Below are 24,085 nucleotides of genomic sequence, written 5' to 3'. Positions count from 1 at the left end.
ATATTAGCTTTACGAATTAATATATTTAATCGCCGTTACTTATTTTTAATTATTAGGTTAAATTAATTTCGCCTTTTTACGCCGCTCGGTGCGTATTATAATAAGTATTAATTTAATTATATTTATTATAAAGCCGGTTTCGTTAAAACTTTAAATGTTTTCGTTAACGATCTTATATTTCGCTTTTATATTCGCGATTAGCGTAAACTAAGTAGAAATAACTTTAGAGTTTTTATAAAGAGTTTTTTAGTAATTATATCGATAATTTATTTTAACTTTTAAGTCCGAGTTACGGTCGATAAAGCGCCTAATTTAATATTTATTAACGCGGTCGCCGCCGCGTAATACGGTAAAAAGATTAGTTATATTTTTATATTAGCGAGATTAAAAGGTATCCCTCGGATATTTAAATTAATTATATGTTTACGAAGTATCTCTTTTTTAATTAGATTTATTTTATATTATTTCGGTTAAATTTCGCGTTTTAAAATTCAGCCGTAGATTCGATAACGTAGAATTAATTCGGGTATATTATAAGCTTTTATTATTGCTTTTTAATTTATTTAATTCGGTTCGTTTCGTATCGCTTAAATTATTAAAACTATCCGATTCTTTTAGGATTAATTAGGTATTATAATTATAAAGGTATTACGCGTTAAAGTTTAATTATATTAAAATTAAATTAAGGTACGTCGCTAAGTAATATACGTTACGTAGTAATAAACTACGTTATTTACGAGCCGATTTTAATTATTAACGTAATAAAAAGGCATTTATTAGCCGATTAACGCATTAAACTTATAAGTTATATTAACTGCCTTAATTTTAATTAATTATTATAGTAAGGTTAAAAATTAAGAGACTTAATATAATTTAAAGTAATTAAGCTAACGTAGTTTACCACTACGCCACGTATATTACTTAGCGACGCACCTTAATTTAATTCTAATATAATTAAACTTTAATGTATAATACTTTTATAATTATAATACTTAATTAATCCTAAAAAGATCGAATAGTTTTAATAATTTAAGCGACACGAAACGGACCGAATTAAATAAGCTAAAAAATAGTAGTAAAAGCTTATAATATATTTAAATTAATTTTACGCTATCGAATCTATAGCCGAACTTTAAAACGTAAAATCCGATTAAAACGACGTAAAATAAATTTAATTAAAAAGAGGTACTTCGTAAATATATAATTAATTTAAATATTCGAGGGATACCTCTCGATTTTGCTAGTATAAAAAATATAGCTAATTTCTTTACCGCGTTACGCGGCGGCGACCGCGTCGGTAAATATTAAGTTAGGCGTTTTATCGACCGTAATCCGGACTTAAAGATTAAAATAAATCGTCGGTATAATTATTAAAAGGCTTTTATAAAAATTTTAAAGTTATTTTTATTTAGTTTACACTAATCGCGAATATAAAGGCGAAATACGGGATCGTTAACGAAAATATCTAGAATTTCGACGAGCCCGGCTTTATAATAAGTATAATCGGGTTAATATTCGTCGTAATACGCGCCGAGCGGTATAAAAAAACGAAGTCGATTTAGCTTAATAATCGGGAATAAGTAACGGCGATTAAATATATTAATTTATAGGGTTAATATATTCCGCCGTTTTTAATCGTTTAAAGCTAATATTACTTCGCGAACTAATCCCGCGAAACCGATTTACCGGGCGATTAGGTAATTAAATTAACTTTTAATAACTAGATTAATAACGAAATAAGCTTAAATTAAATTAAGCATTTCGATAAATATATTAAATCGTAAACGAAAAATCGCTACCGCCTCTTAATTCTTAACGGTTACGAAAGCTATATTTCGGCCGAATTTAAAATATATTACTAGGATAACGATATTATTATTATTAGTATACTTCTTTATTTATTACATTTACTTTAACTTTTTAATATAATACTTTATTCGCTTTTAAAGCGTATTTATTCGAAAAAATCGAGCTATTTATTAAGGCTTTTATAAACTATATTATTAAACTCGAGTTATTTATCGCTTTTAAAGTTACGCATTTTATTATTTTTACGGAAGCTAATATTAAATTTAAATTTAACGCATTTAGCTTAATACCTTATAACCCTAATAAGGTAATTAATAAGCTAAATATATATCTTTAAACGCCTATATTTAACCTATCCCGTCTAGGGACGGCTAGTACCTATAACCTTTAAACGCTATTTAACCCTTAATAAATAACTAAGCACTCTATTTATATTAAAAAGAGAGTGTTTACCTATTAAGAAAGTTCTTTAACGCCGATTTTAAATACGATAGATTAAATAGTAAAGGGTATAATTAAAATAGCCTATAAAATAACCTTTATATACGATAAAATATATATATTAAAAGAGGTTAATTTAGCACTTTTTAAGCGCCGAAGAGCTAAAAAGTCGCGAGTTTAGTTTAAAAAAAACCCTTATTATTAAAGAATTTTAGTAGCTATAGGACGAGAAAGTAAAAAGGAAGCGTTTAACGCCCGATAAAAATAAGAATAAGGGTTCGTCGAAACAAAAAACAATCGGTAAAAAGCGCTATAATATTTACGGCGAAATAGGTTATGATACGCGAATATATAAAAAGAATATAAAATTAAGCGAAGAATCGGATAGCGAGTAATTTTAATTAATTTTAAACGTTATAATTAAATTAATTTATATAAAAGGGTTAAGAAGTAGAAAAAGTGCGTCGCTAAGTAATATGCGTCGCGTAATAGTAAACCACGTTATACGTAACTTAAAAAAGGTATATTATTAATAACTTAACGCCCGGTATTATAAAATAAAAAGATTAAAAATATACACTTTTTTCTTATTATTTATATTTACTTAATACTTTTATATTTAATTATAAAGATATAATAAGCCGCGTGCTACTTTATACCTTATATAGAGTTAACGAGTACCGATTATAACTCCTCCCTTATACGAGTTATATATTTTTATTATATATTAATTTTATATTAAATCTCGAAATACCGATAAGTTCGATTTTTATTTCCCTTAATCGATTTATTATAAAACATTTATTTTATCGATAAAGTAATTATTATAAAACATAGCTAGTTTATTTATTATAATCTACCTTTAATTTAAGCTTAAACTATATTAAAAGCGGCTTTAATTAAAAGATTTATATCGCACCGATAGCTTAATTATTTATATAAAACTAGTTACCTTTATTTATAATAAACGAGTTAATTTAATAAATTTTTAATTTACGAGCTTTTTTTATATTATTAATATATTTAACGATAAAAAAGATAACGTAGTTTACTATTAAATAGGCCGTATTACTAAAAGGCTTAATATTTCTATTTACTTTCCTTATTAAACTTTAATATATAATAATTTTATTAATATTATACCGATTCTATCCTAAGAAAATCGAATCGTTTTAACGATTTAAGCGATATATAAAGGCCGAAACTAAATTAATTAAAAACGCGCTGCCGCTATATACGACGTTTTATACGAAACGTTATATAATTAAATTAACGGCCGAACCTTATAACGCTAAATTTAATACTTATAATATAAATTAAATATAATTTAAAAAAAGTACTTCGTAATTATATAATCGATTTAAATACTTAAAAATTACCTCTTAATATCTATATTATAAGAGATATAGTTAATTATTTTTTAAAGTTACGCGGCGGCGATCGCGTCGGTAAGTATTAAATTAAACGTTTTATTAACCGTAACCCGGATTTTAAAACTCGAATAAACCGTCGATATAATTATTAAAGGGCCTTTTATAAAAATATAAATATTATTTCCGGTTAATTTAAATTAATCGCGAATATTAAAACTAAATACAATATCTTTAACGAAAATATATAAAATTTCGACGAGACCGGCTTTATAATAAATATAATCGGGTTAACCCTCGTTATAATATATACCGACCGGCGTAAAAAGGCGAAGTTAATTTAACTTAATAATCGAGAATAATTAATAGTTATTAAATATATTAATTCGTAAAGCTAATATATTTTATTATTCTTAATCGTTTAAAATTAATATTACCTTACGAATAGTAATATAGTGCGTTAGCCTATGCGCTAGTTAATATGGAGACCCCACACTAGCCCCACCACCCTGTTATTAAAACCGATCTACCGTATCGGCCCTAGCTCGATTTTCTCTTTCTTTTCCTTTTCGTCGTAAATTCTATTTATTTCAAGACTTATTTACAGCCCCGCCTTATAAAAACCTAATTACGTGACTATTTATAACCGCCCCTTTTATTATTTAATAATATAATATTTTACCTAACTATCCGAATTAATTAATACTACTCTCGCCGCTATACGATAAAAAATAAGTATTAATTAATTAACGTTAAACTTTTTAATACCCGACGACTTACCTTAATATAAACGCGCTATAACGCGTAATGAAAATAACTACGTCTTTTAAGCGGAGGTTAAGCGATATATACGTTTTAATTAAAGCGTTTTTATAAAGCTTATTAACGGAGTTAAATAATTTAATAAAAAGTTAACTCGCTTTTCCCGCCGAGTTTTAAATTAATACACCTTATTAATTAACTTAAAGATCGAATAAATATAGACCGCTTAAAATAACCTCGATAACGTAAGAAACGAATAGGGTTTTTATACCTTTACCGACTTCGAATAATTATAAAAGGAAGCTTAATCTTTATAATATAATACTATAATTAACAACCTAAACAGCGATAACCTTTAAGCTCGGTTAAACGCTTTATTTAACCGATACACCCGCGATAATAATAAAGCTACCTTCCCTTTTACTTTATAAACTAAAATTAAAAAAACTAAATAACCCTTTAAAAACGAACTTATCGCCCTTAACAAGTTTAAAAAAATATATAATAACCCGAATAAGCTATTTTAAAAAATACACTTTATATTCTTATTAAATTATACTTATATAATATAAATATCTAACTTTTACGTTAAAGCCCACCGGGTAAACTCTTAATTAAAATTAACCGCTATTTAAACTAAATACTTAATTTCGCTCCCTCTTTTTAATTATTATAATATTTATAAAAGTAAGAATTTAATAAAAGAGTAGCTTAAAATTAACGGATTAAACGGTAAACTCGACTCATTAAAAACTACTTTAAAGAAGTTAATTAAAGCTTATAACGAGGCCGTTACTACCCGGAAATAAATAAAAATAATTATAAATAACTTAACCACTAACCTTATAAAGGCTAATATCGAGTCGGCGAACCGATTAAAATAACTATATAACGCCTAAGCCGCCGTTACCCGATTAATTATAAATAAACGTAATAACACTCTTTTTATAACTATTAATAATAAAGGTATTCGCTATAAAAAAAATCGTAAAGTTAAAATTAACGACTTTTATAATAATAAAAATAAGGATAAAATTCCTTTCGAGATCTAATTCTATTAAATTAAAGATATATAAACTAAAAATACCGACTATTTCTCTTTTAATAATTAAATATTTAGCGCTATTCGTAATTATATAAAAAGCAATACTGCTCGTAAACTCTTACCTTTCCTCCAGAATCACTACCTTAATCGTATCACTACTATTAACGAGCTCCTCGACCACCTTTAAGAGCGACATTTTAACCACACCTCTCGCGAGAAAATAAAAAAGGAATATAATTAACTAAAAATAACTTCCTTAACCGGCTATTAAAAATTCTTTTCCGATTTCGTTAAATTAACTAAAAAAAAAAAAACTCCCCCGTATTTCTTAAAAAAAGAGCTTTTATAATAAACTTATACTCCGCGTTATAATTATTACCGCTACGATATATTTTAATAAAACTATCGACTTTAACGCTTACGCTAAGCACTATAAATAAATAGTTTAAAGCTTTGTAAACGCGAACGAGAAAAAAAAGCTATTTAATAAACCCTCCTCTTTGTAAATAAACAAAAATAATTCCTATAATAAGAACGATAAAACTAGCACCTTTAAAACCTTTATTTCTACTAAGCCCGCCTCGTAAATAGGTATCTCCTCGATTAAAACTTACCCTTCTCCTATTATCGTTAAAAAAACTTAAAAGTTAATAAAAAAAAGACGATAACGTGGTTTACTACTATGCGACGCATATTACTTAGCGACGCACCTTTTCTATTTCTCGACCTTTTTATATAAATTAATTTAATTATAACGCTTAAAATTAATTAAAATTACTCGTTATTCGATTCTTCGCTTAATTTTATATTTTTTTTATATGTTCGCGCATTGTGACCTGTTTCGCCGTAAACATTATAGCGTTTTTTACTGGTCGTTTTTCGTTTCGACGAACCTTTATTTTTATTTTTATCGGGCGCTGAACGCTTTTTTTTTGCCTTTTCGTTTTATAGCTGCTGAAATTTTTTAATAGTAAGGGCTTTTTTAAGCTGGACTTGCGATTTTTTAGTTCTCCGGCGTTTAAAAAGTGTTAAATTAGTTTTTTTTAATATATATATTTTATCGCGTATAAGGGTTATTTTATAGGCTATTTTGGTTATATTTTTCGCTATTTAGTTTATCGTATTTAAAATCGGCGTCGGAAAGCTTCTTTAATGGGTAGACACTTTCTTTTTAATATAAGTAGAGTGTTTAATTATTTATTGGGGGTTAAACGGCGTTTAAAGGTCGTAGGTATTGGCCGTCCTTAAACGGGATAGGTTAAGTGTAGGCGTCCGGAGACGTATATTTAGTTTATTAATTACTTCGTTAAAATTATAAGGTACTAAACTAAATACGTTAAATCTAGATTTAATATTAACTTCTATAAAAACAGTAAAATACGCGGCTTTAAAGGCGATAAAGAATTCGAGTTTAATAATATAGTTTATAAAAGCCTTAATAAATAATTCGATTTTTTTCGAATAAGCACGTTTTAAAGGCGAATAAAGTATTATATTAAAAGGTTAAAACAAGTGCGATAAATAAAGAGGTATATTAATAGTAATAATATCGTTATCCTAGTAATATACCTCGAATTCGGCCGAAATATAGTTTTCGTGGCCGTCGAGAATTAGGAGGCGGTAGTAATTTTTCGTTTATAATTTAATATATTTATCGAAATACTTAATTTAGTCTAGACTTATTTCGTTATTAGTCTAATTATTAGAAATCGGCTTAATTATTTAATTGCCCGGTAAATCGGTTTCGCGGGACTAGTTTACGAAGTAATATTAATTTTAAACGATTAAAAACGGCGGAATATACTAACCCTGTAAATTAATATATTTAATCGCCGTTACTTATTCTTAATTACTAAGCTAGATCGACTTCGCTTTTTTACGCCGCTCGACACGTATTACGACGAATATTAATCCGATTATGCCTATTATAAAACCGGTTTCGTTAAAATTTTAAATATTTTCGTTAACGATCCCGTATTTCGCTTTTATATTCGCGACCAGCGTAAACTAAACAGAAATAACTTTAGAATTTTCGTAAAAAGCCCTTTAATAATTATACCGACGATTTATTTTAATTTTTAAATCCGGGTTGCGGTCGATAAAGCGTTTAACTTAATACTTATTAACGCGGTCGCCGCCGCGCAACGCGGTAAAAAAATTAGCTATATTTTTTACACTAACGAAATCGGGAAATATCCCTCGGATATTTAAATTAATTATATATTTACGAAGTACCTCTTTTTTAATTAAATTTATTTTACGTCGTTTCGGTCGGATTTCGCGTTTTAAAATTCGGCCGTAGATTTAATAGCGTAAAGTTAATTCGGGTATATTATAAGCTTTTACTACTATTCTTTAGTTTATTTAATTCGGTCCGTTTCGTATCGCTTAAATTATTAAAACTATTCGATTTTTTTGGGATTAATTAAGTATTATAGTTGTGAAGGTATTACGCGTTAAAGTTTAATTATATTAGAATTAAATTAAAGTGCGTCGCTAAGTGATATACGTCGCGTAGTAATAAACCACGTTACTTTAATTATTATTAAATTAATTATCGGAAAACTAATTACCCTTTAAAATAATATAATACCGAAAGACGTAAGCCTATCGATATTAATAAAATCTATCGGAAATACGGAGAAGCGTCGCCTAACCTCTCTTTTAATAACCGTAAACTTAATTAAGCCCTCGCCGAACCGGAGGGATTAAAAAATTAATCTTAAAGAATAAGGACTCCCTTTTAAAATAATTATTAATTATTATTAAAAATAACTTAATAACGATACTATTCGATTTTTTATAAAAGTTAATTAAAAGACTTTTTTTAATTTTTAAATATATTATAAATAATAATAAATTATCGTTATTTATTACCGTAATACTCGCTAATACGGGAATATCCGATTATTTATTTATAAGTGTAAACTTCGCGGGTAAATTAATTAAATAATTAAATACGAAGCGAGTAACCGCTTTCTAACCTTATAAGATTAGGGGTTTTAATAGTAAAATTTCTCAACTCTTTAACACAATAATATTCATTAACCTATAAATTTACCACCGAAATACCGGGCTAATGCTTTTCGTAATAATTAATATAAAATATAACTTTATTATTAAATAAAAATAATTCGAAAAATATAATATCGCTATCCGCCCGAGAATTCGCTACTTAAACTATCTTAATAATTAAAACCTTATTAAAAATATAAATATACCGGTAAACGAAGTAAATATACTATTATAATATTTAAACTATTAAAAAAATACGGATATTAGGAATAAAGCTTTAAAAGCTTAAATTAAAAAGAATAAACGGGAACGAGATAGCCGACTCTTTTAATTAAGAGCTCGCTTTATATAAGGGGAAGGTACGCGGTCACTTAATATTCTTAATTTCCCCGTTATAAAGAAAGAAATTTAAATCCCGAAAATCCGTCCGTATATTATTTACCGGCTAAATAAAAAAATAATTAAAATATAACGTAATTTTAATAATAAACCATAAAAATTAAAATAACTCGATAATAATTGTAAACGAACGTTAAAACGTACGCCCTATTACGATTAAAAGGATAAACGCGGACCTTATCGCTTCGCTCGCGACGCTATAAATTAATACTATTAATAAGCGCCCGATATAATAATTTTAAACGCCCTAAGCTTTTATCGGAATATAAAAAAAGACGACTTATACTAAATTTATAAAGTTACCCTCTATTAAATCGATAAATTTATTTAAAAAAAAGAAACCTTTTAAGATAACTCTTTACCCGAGAACGAAAATAAACTACGCCGAAAGGTAAAAAAAACAATACTTAAAACATATAAAGATTTTTACTATATATTTAATAAGGTATAATCCGATAAATTAATTAAACACCGCGGATCGATAAACTATAAAATTAAATTAATAGACGGTATAAAACTAAACAACTTAAGCTATAGCCCACTCTATAAAATATCCCTAAAAAAAGCTTACCGTAACCTAAAAATATATTTCGAAAAATCTCTAAAAAAGCTTTATTATATTAAATAACGCCCCTTAAGCGGCTCCGGTGTTTATAACCCTTAAAAGCGACGGCGAACTTCGCTTTTACGTAAACTTCCGGAAATTAAACATTATTACGCGAAAAGACCGATATTCGCTATTATTAATTAAAAAAACCCTCGATAGGATAGCTAAGGTAAAAATTTACACTAAGATTAATATTTAGTAGGCCTTCTATAAAGTTCGCTTAAAGGAAGAAAATAAAAACTTAACGACTTTTTAAAGCCGTTATAAAACGTATAAATATAAAGTCTTCCCATTTAAACTAATTAATAAACTATCTACCTTTTAAAAGGTTTATTAATAACCTATTACGAGAATACCTTAATAACTTCTACTATACCTATATCGACAATATCCTTATTTATTCTAAAAATCCTCTCTAATATAAGGAACACGTAAAAAAAGTTCTCTAAAAACTATTAAAAACCGGCCTTTAAACCAACCTTAAAAATACGAATTTAACGTAATAAAAATTAAATACCTCGGCTTTATTATTAAAACTAATAGCATTACCGTAAACCTTAATAAAATCTCCGCGGTAGAAAATTAATCCTTATTAATAAATATAAAAGCGATATAATCGTTCCTCGAATTCTGTAATTCTTATCGTAAATTTATTAAGAACTATAATAAGATCGTTAAACCGTTAACGATATTAACGAAATCGAACTAACTATAAATTTAAAAAATTAAATAATAAACTATTTTTAACGAATTAAAAAACGCCCTATTATAAATACTAATTCTTTTATACTTTAACTATAAAAAAACCGAAGCTCGAAATTAATTTGTTCGACTATATTTTTACTAATATTTTTTCCTAAAAGTAAAACAATAAAAAATAATACCTAATCGGGTACTTTTCGAAATCCCTTTAAAAACTAAAGCTTAATTACTTTATTTACAATAAAAAATTACTCGTTATAATTCAAAATTTATAATATTAACGCACGAAATTAATCGGGCTTTAACGTTTTAAACTATTTATTACTATTACCGACTATCGCGCATTTAAATATTTTAATACTAAACAATATTTTAACTCCCGATAAATCCGTTAAACCGAAATCTTAACCTAATATAACTTTATTATTACCTATCGGCCCGGAAAAATAATACTATCGCGGACGCGTTATCTCGAAAAGCGAAAGAACTAAAAACCTTTAAAACTAAAAAGAGAATAAAAAATATTAAACTATTTTTAGGCGCCTAAGCCCGTTATTAAGATTTAACCTTAAAATTACCGATATTGAAATTATACTATTAAAAAATAATATCCCGCCCCCCGATTTATTAAGAATATCCTTCTTAAATACCCTACTCGACGCTAATCGATAATCGGAAAACCTCGAGGTCTTACGCGAAAAAGCGCGTATAAATTACGAAAACTTTACATTAACTAATAAACTATTATTTTATAAAAACAAAACTAGCGGTCTTCTTAAAAAATAACTTTTAAACGAAAATTATTGAAAATATTTATTACCGAATAACGATTACCTACCTAGGAATAATTAAAATTAAAAAACTAATTTCTTAAAACTATTAATAACTAAAATTAATAAACGATTATAATATATTCGTCGCTAACTATATATATAAGCCGGTTAAAATCCTATATATAAAAATACTAAGGAAACTTTAACCACTCCCGGTACTTAACTAATCGTAATAAAATATAATAATGAACTTTAAAGCTATAAACCCCCCGAATAAAAAAACGAGCTACGATATAATAATAATAGTCGTTAACCGATTAACGAAACGTAATTAAACCTCCCCCTATAATAAAAACGTAAACGCGAAAAAAGCCGCCTAGCTTTATTATTAAAAACCGTTTCGAGTATTTAAATTATTACGAACCGTAATTAATAATAAAAATACCTAGTTTATAGCCTCCTTTATAAAAGAGATCTGCTAAATATTAAATATTAAATGGACGTTCGTCTCCACGGTATATTATAATATAATTAGTTAAATAAAAATTATAAATAAATATATAAACTAATAGCTACGACTATTCTTAACTTATTATTAAAATAATTAAATTAATACGTTACCCGCTTTAAATTATATTTAAATTACGATCTCGTATAACTCCTTTAAAGGAATATCCCCCTTCGAGGTAAAACGGGGTTTTAAGCCTTAAAGCTATTTTAATTAAAAGAAAAAAACCTAAGACTTAAAAAAAACTTCCTCTTAACGAAAAGCTAAATTAAACCTAAGTTTAGTAAAATGTATAAACTATTAAAGAATACGTTAAAACCGCGCGGCGGGCGATATTAACCTCTTAAAAAAAATAAAAGAGTAAGTAAATAAATACCGAAAAAACCGGATTTTAACGTAAGCGACCGGGTTTATATTAAAAGGATCGCCGGCTTAAAAATAAATTAACCCGGCGATAAATTAGCTTTCTTTTATACTCGATAGTCCTTTCGTATTTTATCCCGCGATAATTATATTTACGAACTAAATGTTTTTACCTTATAAAGAAATAAGACTTACTATATTAATCGATTCTTTAAAAACCTTAATAACCCGTTACTTAAATAAGCTCCGAGGCGCCTAATTAATAAAATCGTAAACCCTAATAAACTTAAAAGCCCGAAATATAAAATATTTAAAATTAAAGCATCCCGAACCTATTACCGTAAATTATAATACAAAGCGGATTAAATTAATTAAGAGAATAACGACACTTAATACCCGGCCTTTAACTTTAAAAATACTCTAAATAAATTAAAGGATTTCTATCGCTAAAACCCTAATAAAACCGGCCCCCCGATATAATTAACGTAATAAAAACTCGCGGTTAAAAAAGATCACTTCGATAAAAATTACCTAGACGATAAATTACTAATATCGAAAAAAATCCGCCGATTAACGAGGCAAAGAGCTAAATAAATTATAATAAAAAATCCCTATTCTAATTAAAAAGTATCTTCGTTTAAATCCCTTTTAAAGCCGTTAAGGCGCCGCCTTTTTACGAGGGGGGTAATAATATAATGCGTTAGCCTATACGCTAATTAATATAGAGACCCCACACTAGCCCCACCACCTTATTATTAAAACTAATCTACCGTATCGGCCCTAGCTCGATTTTCTCTTTCCTTTCCTCTTTGTCGTAAATTCTATTTATTTCAAGACCTATTTACAGCCCCGCCTTATAAAGACCTGATTACGTGACTCGAATTAAGTTATTAAATATAACTTACCGAGCGACTAAATAATTAAACCGATTTTTAACGGTTAAACCGATAACGAAACGGGCTTAAATTAAATTCGGTATTTCGATAAATATATTAAATCGTAAATAAAAAGCCCTTATTACCTTTTAATTTTAAACGGTTATAAAAACTATATTTCGGTTAAATTCGAGGAATACTATAAAAATAATAGTATTATTACGCTTAATATACCTCCTTATTCTTCTTACTTACTTTAATCTTTAAATATAATACTTTATTCGCCGTTAAAACGAGTATATTTAAAAAAATCGAGTTATTTATTAAGGCGTCGATAAACTATATTACGAAGCTAGAGTTTTTTATCGCTTTTAAGGTAACGTATTTTATTATTTTTACGGAAAATAACATTAAATCTAAATTTAAAGTAGCTAGTTTAATACTTTATTATTTAAACGAAGTAATTAATAAGTTAAATATACGTTTTCGAATACTTATATTTAACCCGTTACGCTTAAGAATAGCCGGTACTTATAACCCTTAAACGCCGTTTAACTTTTAATAAACGACTTAATACTTTACTTTTATTAAAAATAAAGTCTCTATTTATTAAAAAAACTCTTTAATATTAATTTTAAATACTATAAATTAAATAGCGAAGAATATAAACGTAATAGCGTATTTAATAACCTTTATACGTATAAAAATCTATACTTTATAAGCGGTTAATTTAGCCCTTTTTAAACACCGAAAAACTAAAAAGTTACGAATTTAGTTTAAAAAAGCCCTTATTATTTACAAATCTTAAAAACTATAGGATAAAGAAATAAAAAGGAAGCGTTTAACGACTAATAAAAGCGAAACTAAGGGTTTATTAAAACGAAAAGCGACCGGTAAAAGGCGCTGCAGTATTTATAAGGAGATAAGTTATAATACACGAATATATAAAAAAGAAATAAAATTAAGTAACGAATCGGATAATAAATAGTTTTAATTAATTTAATACGTTATAATTAATTTAATTTATATAAAAAGGTTAAAAAGTAAAAAAGGTGCGTCGCTAAGTAATATACGTCGCGTAATAATAAACCACGTTATTAAAACGGCGATTTAATTAAATTATAATAAATGTTAATATGTTAATTAAAAGAATAAAATAGCGTTAATATACATTCATAAATTTAATTAAATAGAAATAACTTTAAATTAATTAATAAATGTAAATAATAAAGCTAAATTTTAAAAAAGCTCGAGACGTGCCTTTTTTTAAAAAGGGGGGTAATTATGTAATTAAGCTTTATTAAAGCCGATATATATAATTTAATTAATCAGTATTATTAAAGCTTTATTAAAGCTAATTAATTAATTATTTAATACGGTGCCCTATATATTATTACTTTACTTTTCGCATTATATTAAAGCTAACCTTTCTTTTTTTTTCCTTCTTTTTCCTTTTTAGCTTAATATATTTTAATTTTACTTAACTAGTTAATTTCGTATATATTACCGATAGCGCTATATATTTTAATTACTAAAGGTATAATAATTAAAGGTGTAATTATTAAGGGTGTAATTTTTAAAGGTGTAATTATTAAAAATATAATTATTAAAAGTACCGTTATTAAGAATAACGACAATATTATAAATTATTTAAGCTTATAAATAAAAAGAATAATAATAATAATTTTAAATATCGGTGGTATAAAAGAAATAATATCGTTTAACGTGGTTTACTATTAAGTGGCCCGTATTATTAAGTGGTCCACTTTTATTACTTTTCGACCCTAATTAAATTTTAACGCGTAATAACTTTATAATTATAATGCTTAATTTAAGTTAAGAAGACCGGATCGGTTTAGCTATTTAAACGACACGAAAGCATTTAAATTTATTAAGTAAAAGAGATGCTGTAAAAATATACGACGTTTTTAAAACTATTTTATATTACCGAATTTACGACCGAACCCTACGACGCGATATTCGATATTTACGGTATAAATTAAATGCGAATAAAGAGGAGGTACTTCGTAAGTATATAATTAATTTGGATACCCGCGGGATATTTTTTAAAATCGCTGGTATAAAAATATAGTTAATTTTTTTACCGCGTTACGTAACGGCGAGCGCGTTAATAAGTATTAGGTTAGGCGTTTTATTAACCGGAACCCGGACTTTAAAACCCGAATAAACCGTCGATACGATTATTAAAGGGCTTTTTATAAAAATTTAGACGTTATTTCTGGTTAGTTTAGGCTGGTCGCGAATATTAAGGCTAAATACGGTATCGTTAACGAGGATATATAAAATTTCGACGAAATCGGCTTTATAATAAATATAATCGAGTTAATTTTCGTCGTAATACGCGCCGATCGGCGTAAAAAGGCGAAGTCGGTTTAGCTTAGTAATCGGGAATAGTTAACGGCGATTAAATATATTAATTCGTAAGGCTAGTATATCCCGCCGTTTTTAATCGTTTAGGGCTAATATTACTTAACGAACTAAACTACCGAATACGACTTACCGGGCGATTCAGTGATTAAACCGACTTTTAATAGATAGATTAATAATAAAATAAGCTTAAACTAGATTAAGTATTTTAATAAATATATTAGATCGTAAACAAAGGGTCGCTACCGCCTCCTAATTCTTAACGGCTACGAGAGCCACATTTCGGCCGAATTTAAAGTATATTGCTAAAATAACGATATTATTATAATTAGTATGTTTTCTTATTTATCGTATTTATTTTAATTTTTCGATATAATACTTTATTCGCCTTTAAAGCGTGCTTATTCGAAAGAAATCGAGTTATTTATTAAGGCTTTAATAAACTATATTACGAAGCTCGAGTTCTTTATTACGTTTAAAGCTGTATATTTCGCTATTTTTACAGAAATTAATATTAAATCTAAATTTAACGTATCCGGCTTAATACCTTATAACCCGGACGAGGTAATTAATAAACTAAATATGCGTCTCTAAACGCCTATACTTAGCCTATTCCGTCCGGGGACGGCCAATACTTACGACTTTTAAACGCTATTTAACCTTTAATAAATAATTAAGTACTTTATTTATATTAAAAAGAGGGTATTTACTTATTAAGGAAGCTTTTCGACGCCGATTTTAAATGCGGTAAACTAAATAGCGAAAGATATAATTAAAATAACTTATAAAATAACCTTTATATATAATCGGATACGTACTTTAAAAAAGGCTAATTTAGCCCTTTCGAAACGCCGGAGAGTTAAAAAATCGCGAGTCCAGCTTAGAGGAGCTTTTACGATTAAGGAATCTCGAAGGCTGCAAGACGAAAAGGTAAAAAGAAAGCGGCCAGCAATTAATAAAGGCGAAAATAGTGATTTATTAAAAAGGCGCGCGACGGGCGACAGGCGCTGTAAAATTTGCGGCGAAACAGGCTATAATACGCGAACATATAAAAAGTATATAAAATCGAGTAACGAATTAAATAGCAAGTAAATTTAATTAATTTAAAGCGTCGTAGTTAAAATAACTTTTATAAAAATGTCGAGAAGTGGTGAAGGTGAACCACTTAATAATACGGGCCACTTAATAGTAAACCACGTTAGTATTTTAATAATTTTTATAAAAGTTTAAAGGTTTAATAAAAATTATTTAATAAATTACGTAGTAAATATTAAAAAGAAAAGGGGTTTATAATTAACCGCTTAAAGAATAATAAGTATATAAATAATAAATTAAAGTATATTATAATAAAAGATTATCGAATTAAAAAGTATTAATTTAAATAATTATTCTTTTAAATTTAAAAGCTTTATATTTAAGAATAATAATATATTATATACTTTTAAAACCGACGTTAACGTTTTAATTATTATAATTTTAAAATTAATATTAACGTTATAATTATTATAAACTTTATAATAAAACTTAATCGTAATTAAAAAAAAATAAACCGAAAAATTAAGCTATACTCTTTAAAATATATAGTTTATTTAAATATTAAACGGAAAAATTAACCGAAAAACAAGCTTAAAAGCTAGAGTTTAATCCGCCGGCTATCGAGGACCGTGCGTTAGCTAAAAGGTTCAGCTGGCTGACTAAAGTAAACACGTCCATAGAAACCGGAGGAACTGATCAGGTGTCTGTTATCGCCCGCTCGTACGAACTGTCACCCATCGTAAGGCATATGCGACGACGCCTCTGCTGGCAGCCGAACGGACCAATACAAAATTCTATTGAAATACTATTCGAAGCCACTCCTCGGACGGCGACTACTGCCATTTCCTACACTATGACCCATCGTCTTACTGACTATAGGCTGTACCGTCTTGCATTCCCGACACTAGGCCCCACCGTCGACGCCGATAACTTTGCCATTGATCCACTCACCCTCCCTGCTGGCCAAGAAGACGACAGCGTTCGCGACATCCACCGGCCACCCGTTGCGGACGAGGGGCGATGCATGAGCCGCCATCTGTCGGGGTGTTAGCAACCCGAATGTCCGCATGACTCTGGGAAGTGATAGTGAAAGTGCACGCATACCTCCTGACGCTGCTCCGCCGTGTACTTGTCCCCGTTCGGGATGTAGTGCTGCGACACGTCGTGGAACATGTCGCTGACCGTCCCGCCCGGCGCGACGGCGTTGATGGTGATCTTCTTCTTGCCGCAGTCGAGCTTGAGCGTCTTGACGAGCGACTCGATGGCGCCCTTGGACCCGGCGTAGACCGAGTGGCGCGGCACCGCGAACGCGCTCGCCGTGTTGGAGCTCATCAGGATGATGCGGCCGCCCTGGTTGAGGTGCTTGTAGGCCTCGCGCGCGACGAAGAACTGGCCGCGCGTGTTGATGGCGAAGACGCGGTCGAACTCCTCCTGTGTCGTCGCAGGTTTGCGTTAGCCACACGCGCCCATCTCCCTCGCAAATACCGTATCTGGTGGGTCATGTACACACCTCGGTAACCCCCTCGAGGTGCCCAAACGAGACCACGCCCGCGTTGGAGCAGACGATGTCGAGCCCGCCCCAGACCTTGACGGCCTCGTCGAAGAGGCGGACGGTCTCGGGGACCTTGGCGACGTCGGCCTGGATGGCGACGGCGTCAGTGCCGAGCTGCTTGATCTCCTGGACCAGCCGCTCGGCCGGCTCCTTGGACTTGGCGTAGTTGACCACCACCTTGGCGCCGGCGCGGCCGAGCTCCGTCGCCATGGCGGCGCCGATGCCGCGGCCGGAGCCGGTGACGAGGGCGACCTTGCCGTCGAGGCGGAAGGGGAGGGGCTTGGTGCTGTTGGAAACCATGGTGGAGGTGTGGTGCTGGGTATGGATGATGTAGAGAATCGGGGACGAGGAATGATGGCGGCGGGTGGGAGTTGGAATGCGGTGCTAGATGAGACGACGACTACAAAACAGCACCTGCTAAGCATATTGAAATACTTGGGCTAATGATGGTATCACCAAAGGCCCGGACGTTTCAATATCTCCAGTTGTCCGTGAGGATGTCCCGTTTCTCCATGCCACATAGCCATAGCAAGCTGAATGCAGAGATGCACATATGTCCCGAAGCCGAACCCGACATCAGGGGTAGCGGTGGCCGTTGTCCGAAAGAATCGCAGGCAAGGAAGGGCCCGAGTCTCTACCCGACAGGTCTCGGGGACTCATATTTCGGAGGCCGAGCATAAGGGATGCAGGATTCGTTGCGATAACAATATCCCCGCGTCAGGAAACGCGTCCATATATTCTTGGTCGCCAATCCTTGCCTGACAATCACCCCATCCATCCAACACAGCTGCCACCAGGTGCACCATTGAGCAACCTTCCATTTTCAGCACTATTCTCATAGACAGCATGTCGACACAACAACCTACACCAGAAGAGGTGATCGGGTGTCAAGCCGCCCTTTTCGAGTGGGCCGAGAGCTTCGATACCAAGGTAAGCTGGATTATACGAGGAAGGAGACCCACCACTTACCCCCGAAGTGCTGCATCACGGCGGGACAGTGATTGGAAGAGCTGAAAAGCTGATGAAGCTGGGCTCTAGGACTGGGGACGCCTTCGAGGGTGCCTAGCGCCTACCATGCGGGTAAGTAAAGCCGTTGTGCCGCGCGCGGACTTTAGCGTCGGGCTTTCCTCATGCGGGCTCCACCGGGGATAAATCCTCCCTTACCTCATCAGAGATTCCAATGTTTGACTATCATGCATATGCTGACCCAAGACCCGCAGGTCGACTACACCCACGTCATGGGCAAACTCTGGGAGAACATGCCGGCCGACGACTTCATCCCGCTGGCCTCGAACCCGCACTTCCTCGGGGACCCCTTGCTCAAAACGCAGCACTTCCTCGGCGGGGCCTCGAGCTGGACGAAGCTGTCGGACCACGAGATCCGCGGCCGGCACCAGGTCCGCGTCGCGCACCAGCGCTACACAGACGGCTCCCTCAAAGAAGTCGCGCTCAAGGGCCACGCGCACGGCGGCGCGACGATGTGGTACCGCAGGGGCGAGGAGGACGGGGTGTGGAAGTTTGCGGGGCTGTGTCCGGATATCCGGTGGTCGGAGTATGACTATGACAAGATGTTCGGGCAACACTAGGTTTTATTGCTACATGTAGTTGCGGCGCTTGATTGTGATGATGGTGATGATGATGCATGCATGCATGCGCGTCACGTTGCCGAAACAAGAAGTTCCATAGTTGTCGGGGGATAGACCGAGATCGGACTCAGATGGCTTCCAAATCCGCCAATGGAGTCTTTAATCAGCCAAAACAGACATCTGAACGAAACTTCCTGGTGATGATCGTCGATCGGGCTCCGAGTGGCGTCGGCTTTCATGAACATGGCGCAGGAAGTAGTTGCAGACACCTCCATACGAAGACATGCAACAGACTTTACGAGGCGTTAGGAAGTATGCTGTATTACCGGATGGCAATGCAAGTGAATGATTCAAGAAAGCTCTCTCTCGGCTTTTCAGCTTGGGGACTAGCGGCTGGCTGGCTGGGCGCTGTCGGGGTGACGCCGGTTCGGGTAAGGCGAGACTTTTGCGCTGGAAATAGAACCAATTGCAGGCTGGCAGCAGAAGCTTGTGCTAGCTGAGGAGCTCCTACTACCAGGTAAACCCTACCTCACCCCGCATGGTGGGATTTCGTCCTCCCACTGCCACCCGCGTTATTTCAGGTGATACCCGGAGGATCGGCGGGGGTGTGCGTATTGTGTTACCCTCCCTTCCTGTCTACCTGCATGTCCAATCTTCTTCAGACGTGGGATTCAGGCAAAAGTCCCCCCTCCCACTCTAGCGTCACAGTGCAGAGACAAAGGCTATACACTATGCGCTTATACCACCATCTCATCCCAGCTGCCTGCCTGCCTGCCTGCCTGCATGCCACTCACACATTTCCGTGATCGCGGTACGAATCAGTGGGACAACACCACCCCCCAGACTAGGATTGGTCCCCTGTCCTTGGCGATGCACCGTGATAACACGTGGCTGGCTGTCTACAACCAGAAACTCGATCCTGACAGACCCCGTCGCTTCCTTGCAACCACCTGGGCGGCAGGGCGGCAATAAGCTTTCCATGGGTGGCGATAAGCTTCTTCCTTGGAAACAAGCCTCGCTTGGCCAGGAAGTGAGTGCCTGGCTTGACACACAGTAAGCCTTCTAGAGTGGGAACTAGGCCGCGACCGGGGTGATTGTTAACGAAGTTCACGCGGTCGGGTAGGGATGATAGGCTATTCACCGGCTCCCACCTCTTCGCCTACCGCTATCGATGAGGCGATTCCAAAACAGAAACCCCGAGTTCGAAGCGTCGTGTAGATAACGCACATGTCGTATCCGCTAGCCGAGTCGTGCAGGGTGGCCCGTTTTCCATTGCTGTTTTTCCGGCCTGGGATCGAAGCGCTAAGGTGGCCGAGCAGATACGATAGGCGCGAAATAGTAATCCCACCGAACGTTCAGGATGCCCATGTTAGGGCTGACCTGGCATGACTAAGACGTAAGCTGGAGAGAAAGGGGGAAAGAGATTGGGAAAGGAAAAAAAAAGAAACGAGAAGCTACGGAGGGTCACAGACAGTCACAGACGTGGGACACACAGTGAGGACAAGGCTAACGAGGCACAGGAGTGAGTGTGCATGTTTCTTGATAACTATGGAGATCAAAGCGATTGGGTGCAACCTGTATTTGGAACATGGGCGTTGGGCCACCAGTCTATCACGCCTCCGTGTTGTCTAATAGTCTCTATGTCTCCGTAATTGCTCCACAATCTCGCTCGACAGCCGCCGAAGCCGCCTCCGCAAGTCCACACTGAGCTCGTCCAGGACGGAGTAGGATAGGGGCAGACGCATCCCTCCTGCGGAGGCGTCCATGTCTTGCACCAGGCTGCTTGCGACGTCGTCGCCGCCTGCGTCCGACGACGCCTCGGCGTGCAGCTTCTTCTTCTTCTCCGCCTGCACTTTGAGCTTGTGGGAGAGCTGGTTCACCAGCCGCTGCGCCCGGTGCAGCTTGCTCAGCACGAGCTGCGCGGCCATCCTGTCCGAGTCCTCGCCGTCGATAAGGTAGCCGTCGATAATGACGGTCGACGGGCCTTGGAGCACTTGCTCCGTGTACTCGGCCATGGGCAACGCCATCATTTCAGATGACGCGTTACCTGACCTGGGTGGAGAGGGGGGCGGTGGCGATGCGTCCTTGGACGACAAAGGCGAGGGTAGTGAGAGTGACGCAGGGCTGCTCATGGGCCGGGCAGCTGCCGCGTACCAGTCCAGAACCTTGAGTACCATCAGTGGCATGATGAACAACAGGTAGTCATCCTCGGCGCACCCGCACTCGAGCATCTCGGTGGCCGCCTCAATGATGGCGTCGTTTTGCGCCATGACGGCCTCGATGGTCAGACCGGCGGGTTTCGTGGGCGTGGGCGGTCCGTTGGACTTCCGGGGCCGAGGGGGAACAGTTGCTTTGTCAAGCTCAAGGCCTGTACCATGCATGAGCAAGAGTGCGGTTCTGGTGCACTACGAGGGACCACTCCAGACTCCTTTTTAGGCTTCTCCGCCGTAGCTGAAGTAAGGGGTAAACTTTCATGCACGTTGACAGAGGGTGCGTTGCCCGGGCCGCTGTTGCTGTCGTGGGATGGAGATTGTGGCGCCGGCGTGATGCTTTCGAGTCCCCAGGTGAACGAATTGCTGTCATGGAATTCCATAGGGCCCATATCCAAGAAGTCCGTGTCACATGTGTCCAAGTCCAGATCCATGTCCAGGTCTAAGAATGCCAAAGACGCATCCAGATACTGGCCCATCTCGGAAGGAATGCCTGCCATTGGCGTAGATGCACTGGCTGAGAGAGGCTGCTGGGGCGTCTGGCCACATAGCCCTGGAAAGTGGTGGACTGGAGCACCTTGTGTGGGTGCTGAATGTTGCATGACCCCAGAGTCCATGGAGGCCATGGGGGCTGTCGGTGCGGCTTGAGTGGCAGGATGATGGGGCTCCGTAGGCGTGAACCAGCCAGCCAGCGAGGGCGAAGGCAAGTACGAGGCAACCGTGATGCTCGCAGTAGCATCGGACTCGTTCTTCTGTGCGGGTGCTGAAGCCACAGACCCCGCCGTTGGTGTCGACGCCGCCCGCCCACGAGCGGGATCGGCCGTCTGATCGTCATTGCCTCCGCCAGCGGAGTCGGAGAGGGAGGGACTGCGCGGCCGGAGGCTCTTCCGACCGCCTCTCTTGGTCGGGAGATACTCGCAAGGCACTTTGCGCTTCGCGCACCGGGAGCAGGTGGGCTTCTCCTGCGGCACTTGACCTTGGAGTTGGCGCAGGCCCGGCAGCTGTCTCGCATCTTGCGCCCCAGGCCATCTCCCGTCTCGGCCCGGGTCGGCGGTGCAAACGTGATCTTGTCGTATTTTGACATGTTCCAGACAGCTGTGGTGGCTCAGGCAAGGTTTCGTAGGACGTGCCAGGGGAAGTCAGAACAACTGGTCTTATGGGGACAATCTGCAAGCTTCTTAAGATATGTTATACCACATGTCGCGGATTCCCACATACATCGTCCTACGGGGGCCATAGTTGGCTAATTATAACAAGCTTCCTGAGAGCTTGGAAAAGCTTGTCCTACAGTGCCCCCCTTTGGTTTCAGGCCGAGGGTGTCATCATCCTGAGAGGGCTGCATCGCAGCATCGTCTACCTAGCCAGCCAGGAGGGTGGGCTGGCTGGCTGGCACGTAACATCGTGGTGGTCGAGTCGCTCTCGAAACCAATTGCCATCTGGGAGCAGTGAAATCTGACATGCAGCTTTCAGAATCCCAGAACCCGGGGTCCAGATCCCAATATCAGCTTACCTGCATAATCCTATCATCAGCTGGGCCAATCAGACGGCGGCAACTCGAGACAGAGCCGGGCCAGGGGTGGCTGAGTCAGATCCCGCCATAGGCAATGTCTTATCTTTTGGCGAGATCCTCTGCAAAGGCGGAGATAATGGCCCCTCAGCTGGCACGAAGCCGCTTCAACGGCTGGCTGACCGATTCGGCAAAGTCGAATGCACGAAAAGTCCGATTCGTTGCCAGATGCAGCCCCAATCCTCCTGGGAAGCCAAAAAGTGCGTGCTGCAGCGGCGACCGCCAGCCAGGTGGCAGGTAAACACCCAGGCGGTGGTTGTACGTTTCGTAGGTGGAGGGCGTGGGCGGGACACAACAGCTCTTTCAGCTGCAGCCGTGGGGGAAATGATAGGCAGGACATTGGTCACATTATGAAGAGCAGTGCATTGGCGTCGCAAGCCTCGGCTGTGTGGTAACCCGTGTGTTACCCGTCAACAAAAGTCTGTCCTACCTGCCAAAGTCGGTCCGTGAGGGCACACAGTCTCGCCGTCGACTTGCATGCACTGTGGTCCTTTTGTCTACTTACCTAGCTTAGGTTGCTTAGGCTCTTGGAGTCGTAGCAACGGCATTTGCCGTGCCGTTGGTAAGGCGAAGTGTCGCGTCGGGTCAGCAAATCGGACGCCGCTGACTGCACCATGAGCGCATAGAAATCCTCTGGGGCGCAAGCGGGAGCTGTCCCGCGTTCCTCGGGCTTTGATTCCAATCTGAACTGGAATTAGCAACAGCGAGGATTCCAATGCTGGTTCCGTCCACGTGTCGGCCCACGTTGTTGATCTCGGACTCGAGAGCCGTCTTCGCATCGCCAGTACGGAAATGTCACTACGATCAACACGACGGGACATTTCTATCAAGCTGAAAGAGTCAATCCCACCATCCTTCGCACGCACTGTGACGCTCACCAAGGGGCGTCCGGACTTCTTACGAAATGCGCGTCTGCGCATCCCTGCTATCGGGTCACCGTTGCCGCGCATCGTGTAGGTTACGGGAGCACACCTCCCATTTCTTTTGCTGAAATACTTGGCGATCTCTCCGGCCAAGATCTATGAGAAAGCCCACCCACAATTCAAACTTTCCCTGTCTTTCCCTCACCCAGCCCTCT

At 36.4% G+C, this 24,085-nt stretch overlaps 4 protein-coding genes across 4 annotated transcripts; 2 read left to right on the top strand and 2 right to left on the bottom strand.

Moving 5' to 3' along the window:
• Positions 1-16,996: 16,996 nt before the first annotated feature.
• On the bottom strand, positions 16,997-17,944 carry PG986_014177 (uncharacterized protein; the record flags this gene model as incomplete). The annotated part of the gene is made up of 3 exons (XM_066850399.1): positions 16,997-17,128; positions 17,197-17,523; positions 17,603-17,944. 3 exons carry the CDS (start codon positions 17,942-17,944, stop codon positions 16,997-16,999), a joined length of 801 nt encoding a protein of 266 aa, XP_066692637.1.
• Positions 17,945-18,490: 546 nt separating this feature from the next.
• Positions 18,491-19,230, top strand: PG986_014176 (Scytalone dehydratase; the record flags this gene model as incomplete). The annotated part of the gene is made up of 3 exons (XM_066850398.1): positions 18,491-18,574; positions 18,683-18,724; positions 18,865-19,230. The coding sequence occupies 3 exons, from the start codon at positions 18,491-18,493 to the stop codon at positions 19,228-19,230; spliced, it is 492 nt and encodes a 163-aa protein (XP_066692636.1).
• A 1,628-nt stretch (positions 19,231-20,858) lies between these two features.
• PG986_014175 (uncharacterized protein) lies at positions 20,859-22,677 on the bottom strand (the record flags this gene model as incomplete). Its single annotated transcript, XM_066850397.1, has 3 exons — positions 20,859-21,598; positions 21,700-22,506; positions 22,659-22,677. 3 exons carry the CDS (start codon positions 22,675-22,677, stop codon positions 20,859-20,861), a joined length of 1,566 nt encoding a protein of 521 aa, XP_066692635.1.
• Positions 22,678-23,086: 409 nt separating this feature from the next.
• On the top strand, positions 23,087-23,964 carry PG986_014174 (uncharacterized protein; the record flags this gene model as incomplete). The annotated part of the gene is made up of 2 exons (XM_066850396.1): positions 23,087-23,244; positions 23,706-23,964. The coding sequence occupies 2 exons, from the start codon at positions 23,087-23,089 to the stop codon at positions 23,962-23,964; spliced, it is 417 nt and encodes a 138-aa protein (XP_066692634.1).
• Positions 23,965-24,085: the final 121 nt, after the last annotated feature.

Source organism: Apiospora aurea (assembly GCF_038362705.1).
Source record: "Apiospora aurea strain CBS 24483 chromosome Unknown utg000010l_segment0_segment0, whole genome shotgun sequence".
NCBI lineage: Eukaryota > Fungi > Ascomycota > Sordariomycetes > Amphisphaeriales > Apiosporaceae > Apiospora > Apiospora aurea.
This window is presented reverse-complemented; position numbering and strand designations above follow the sequence as displayed.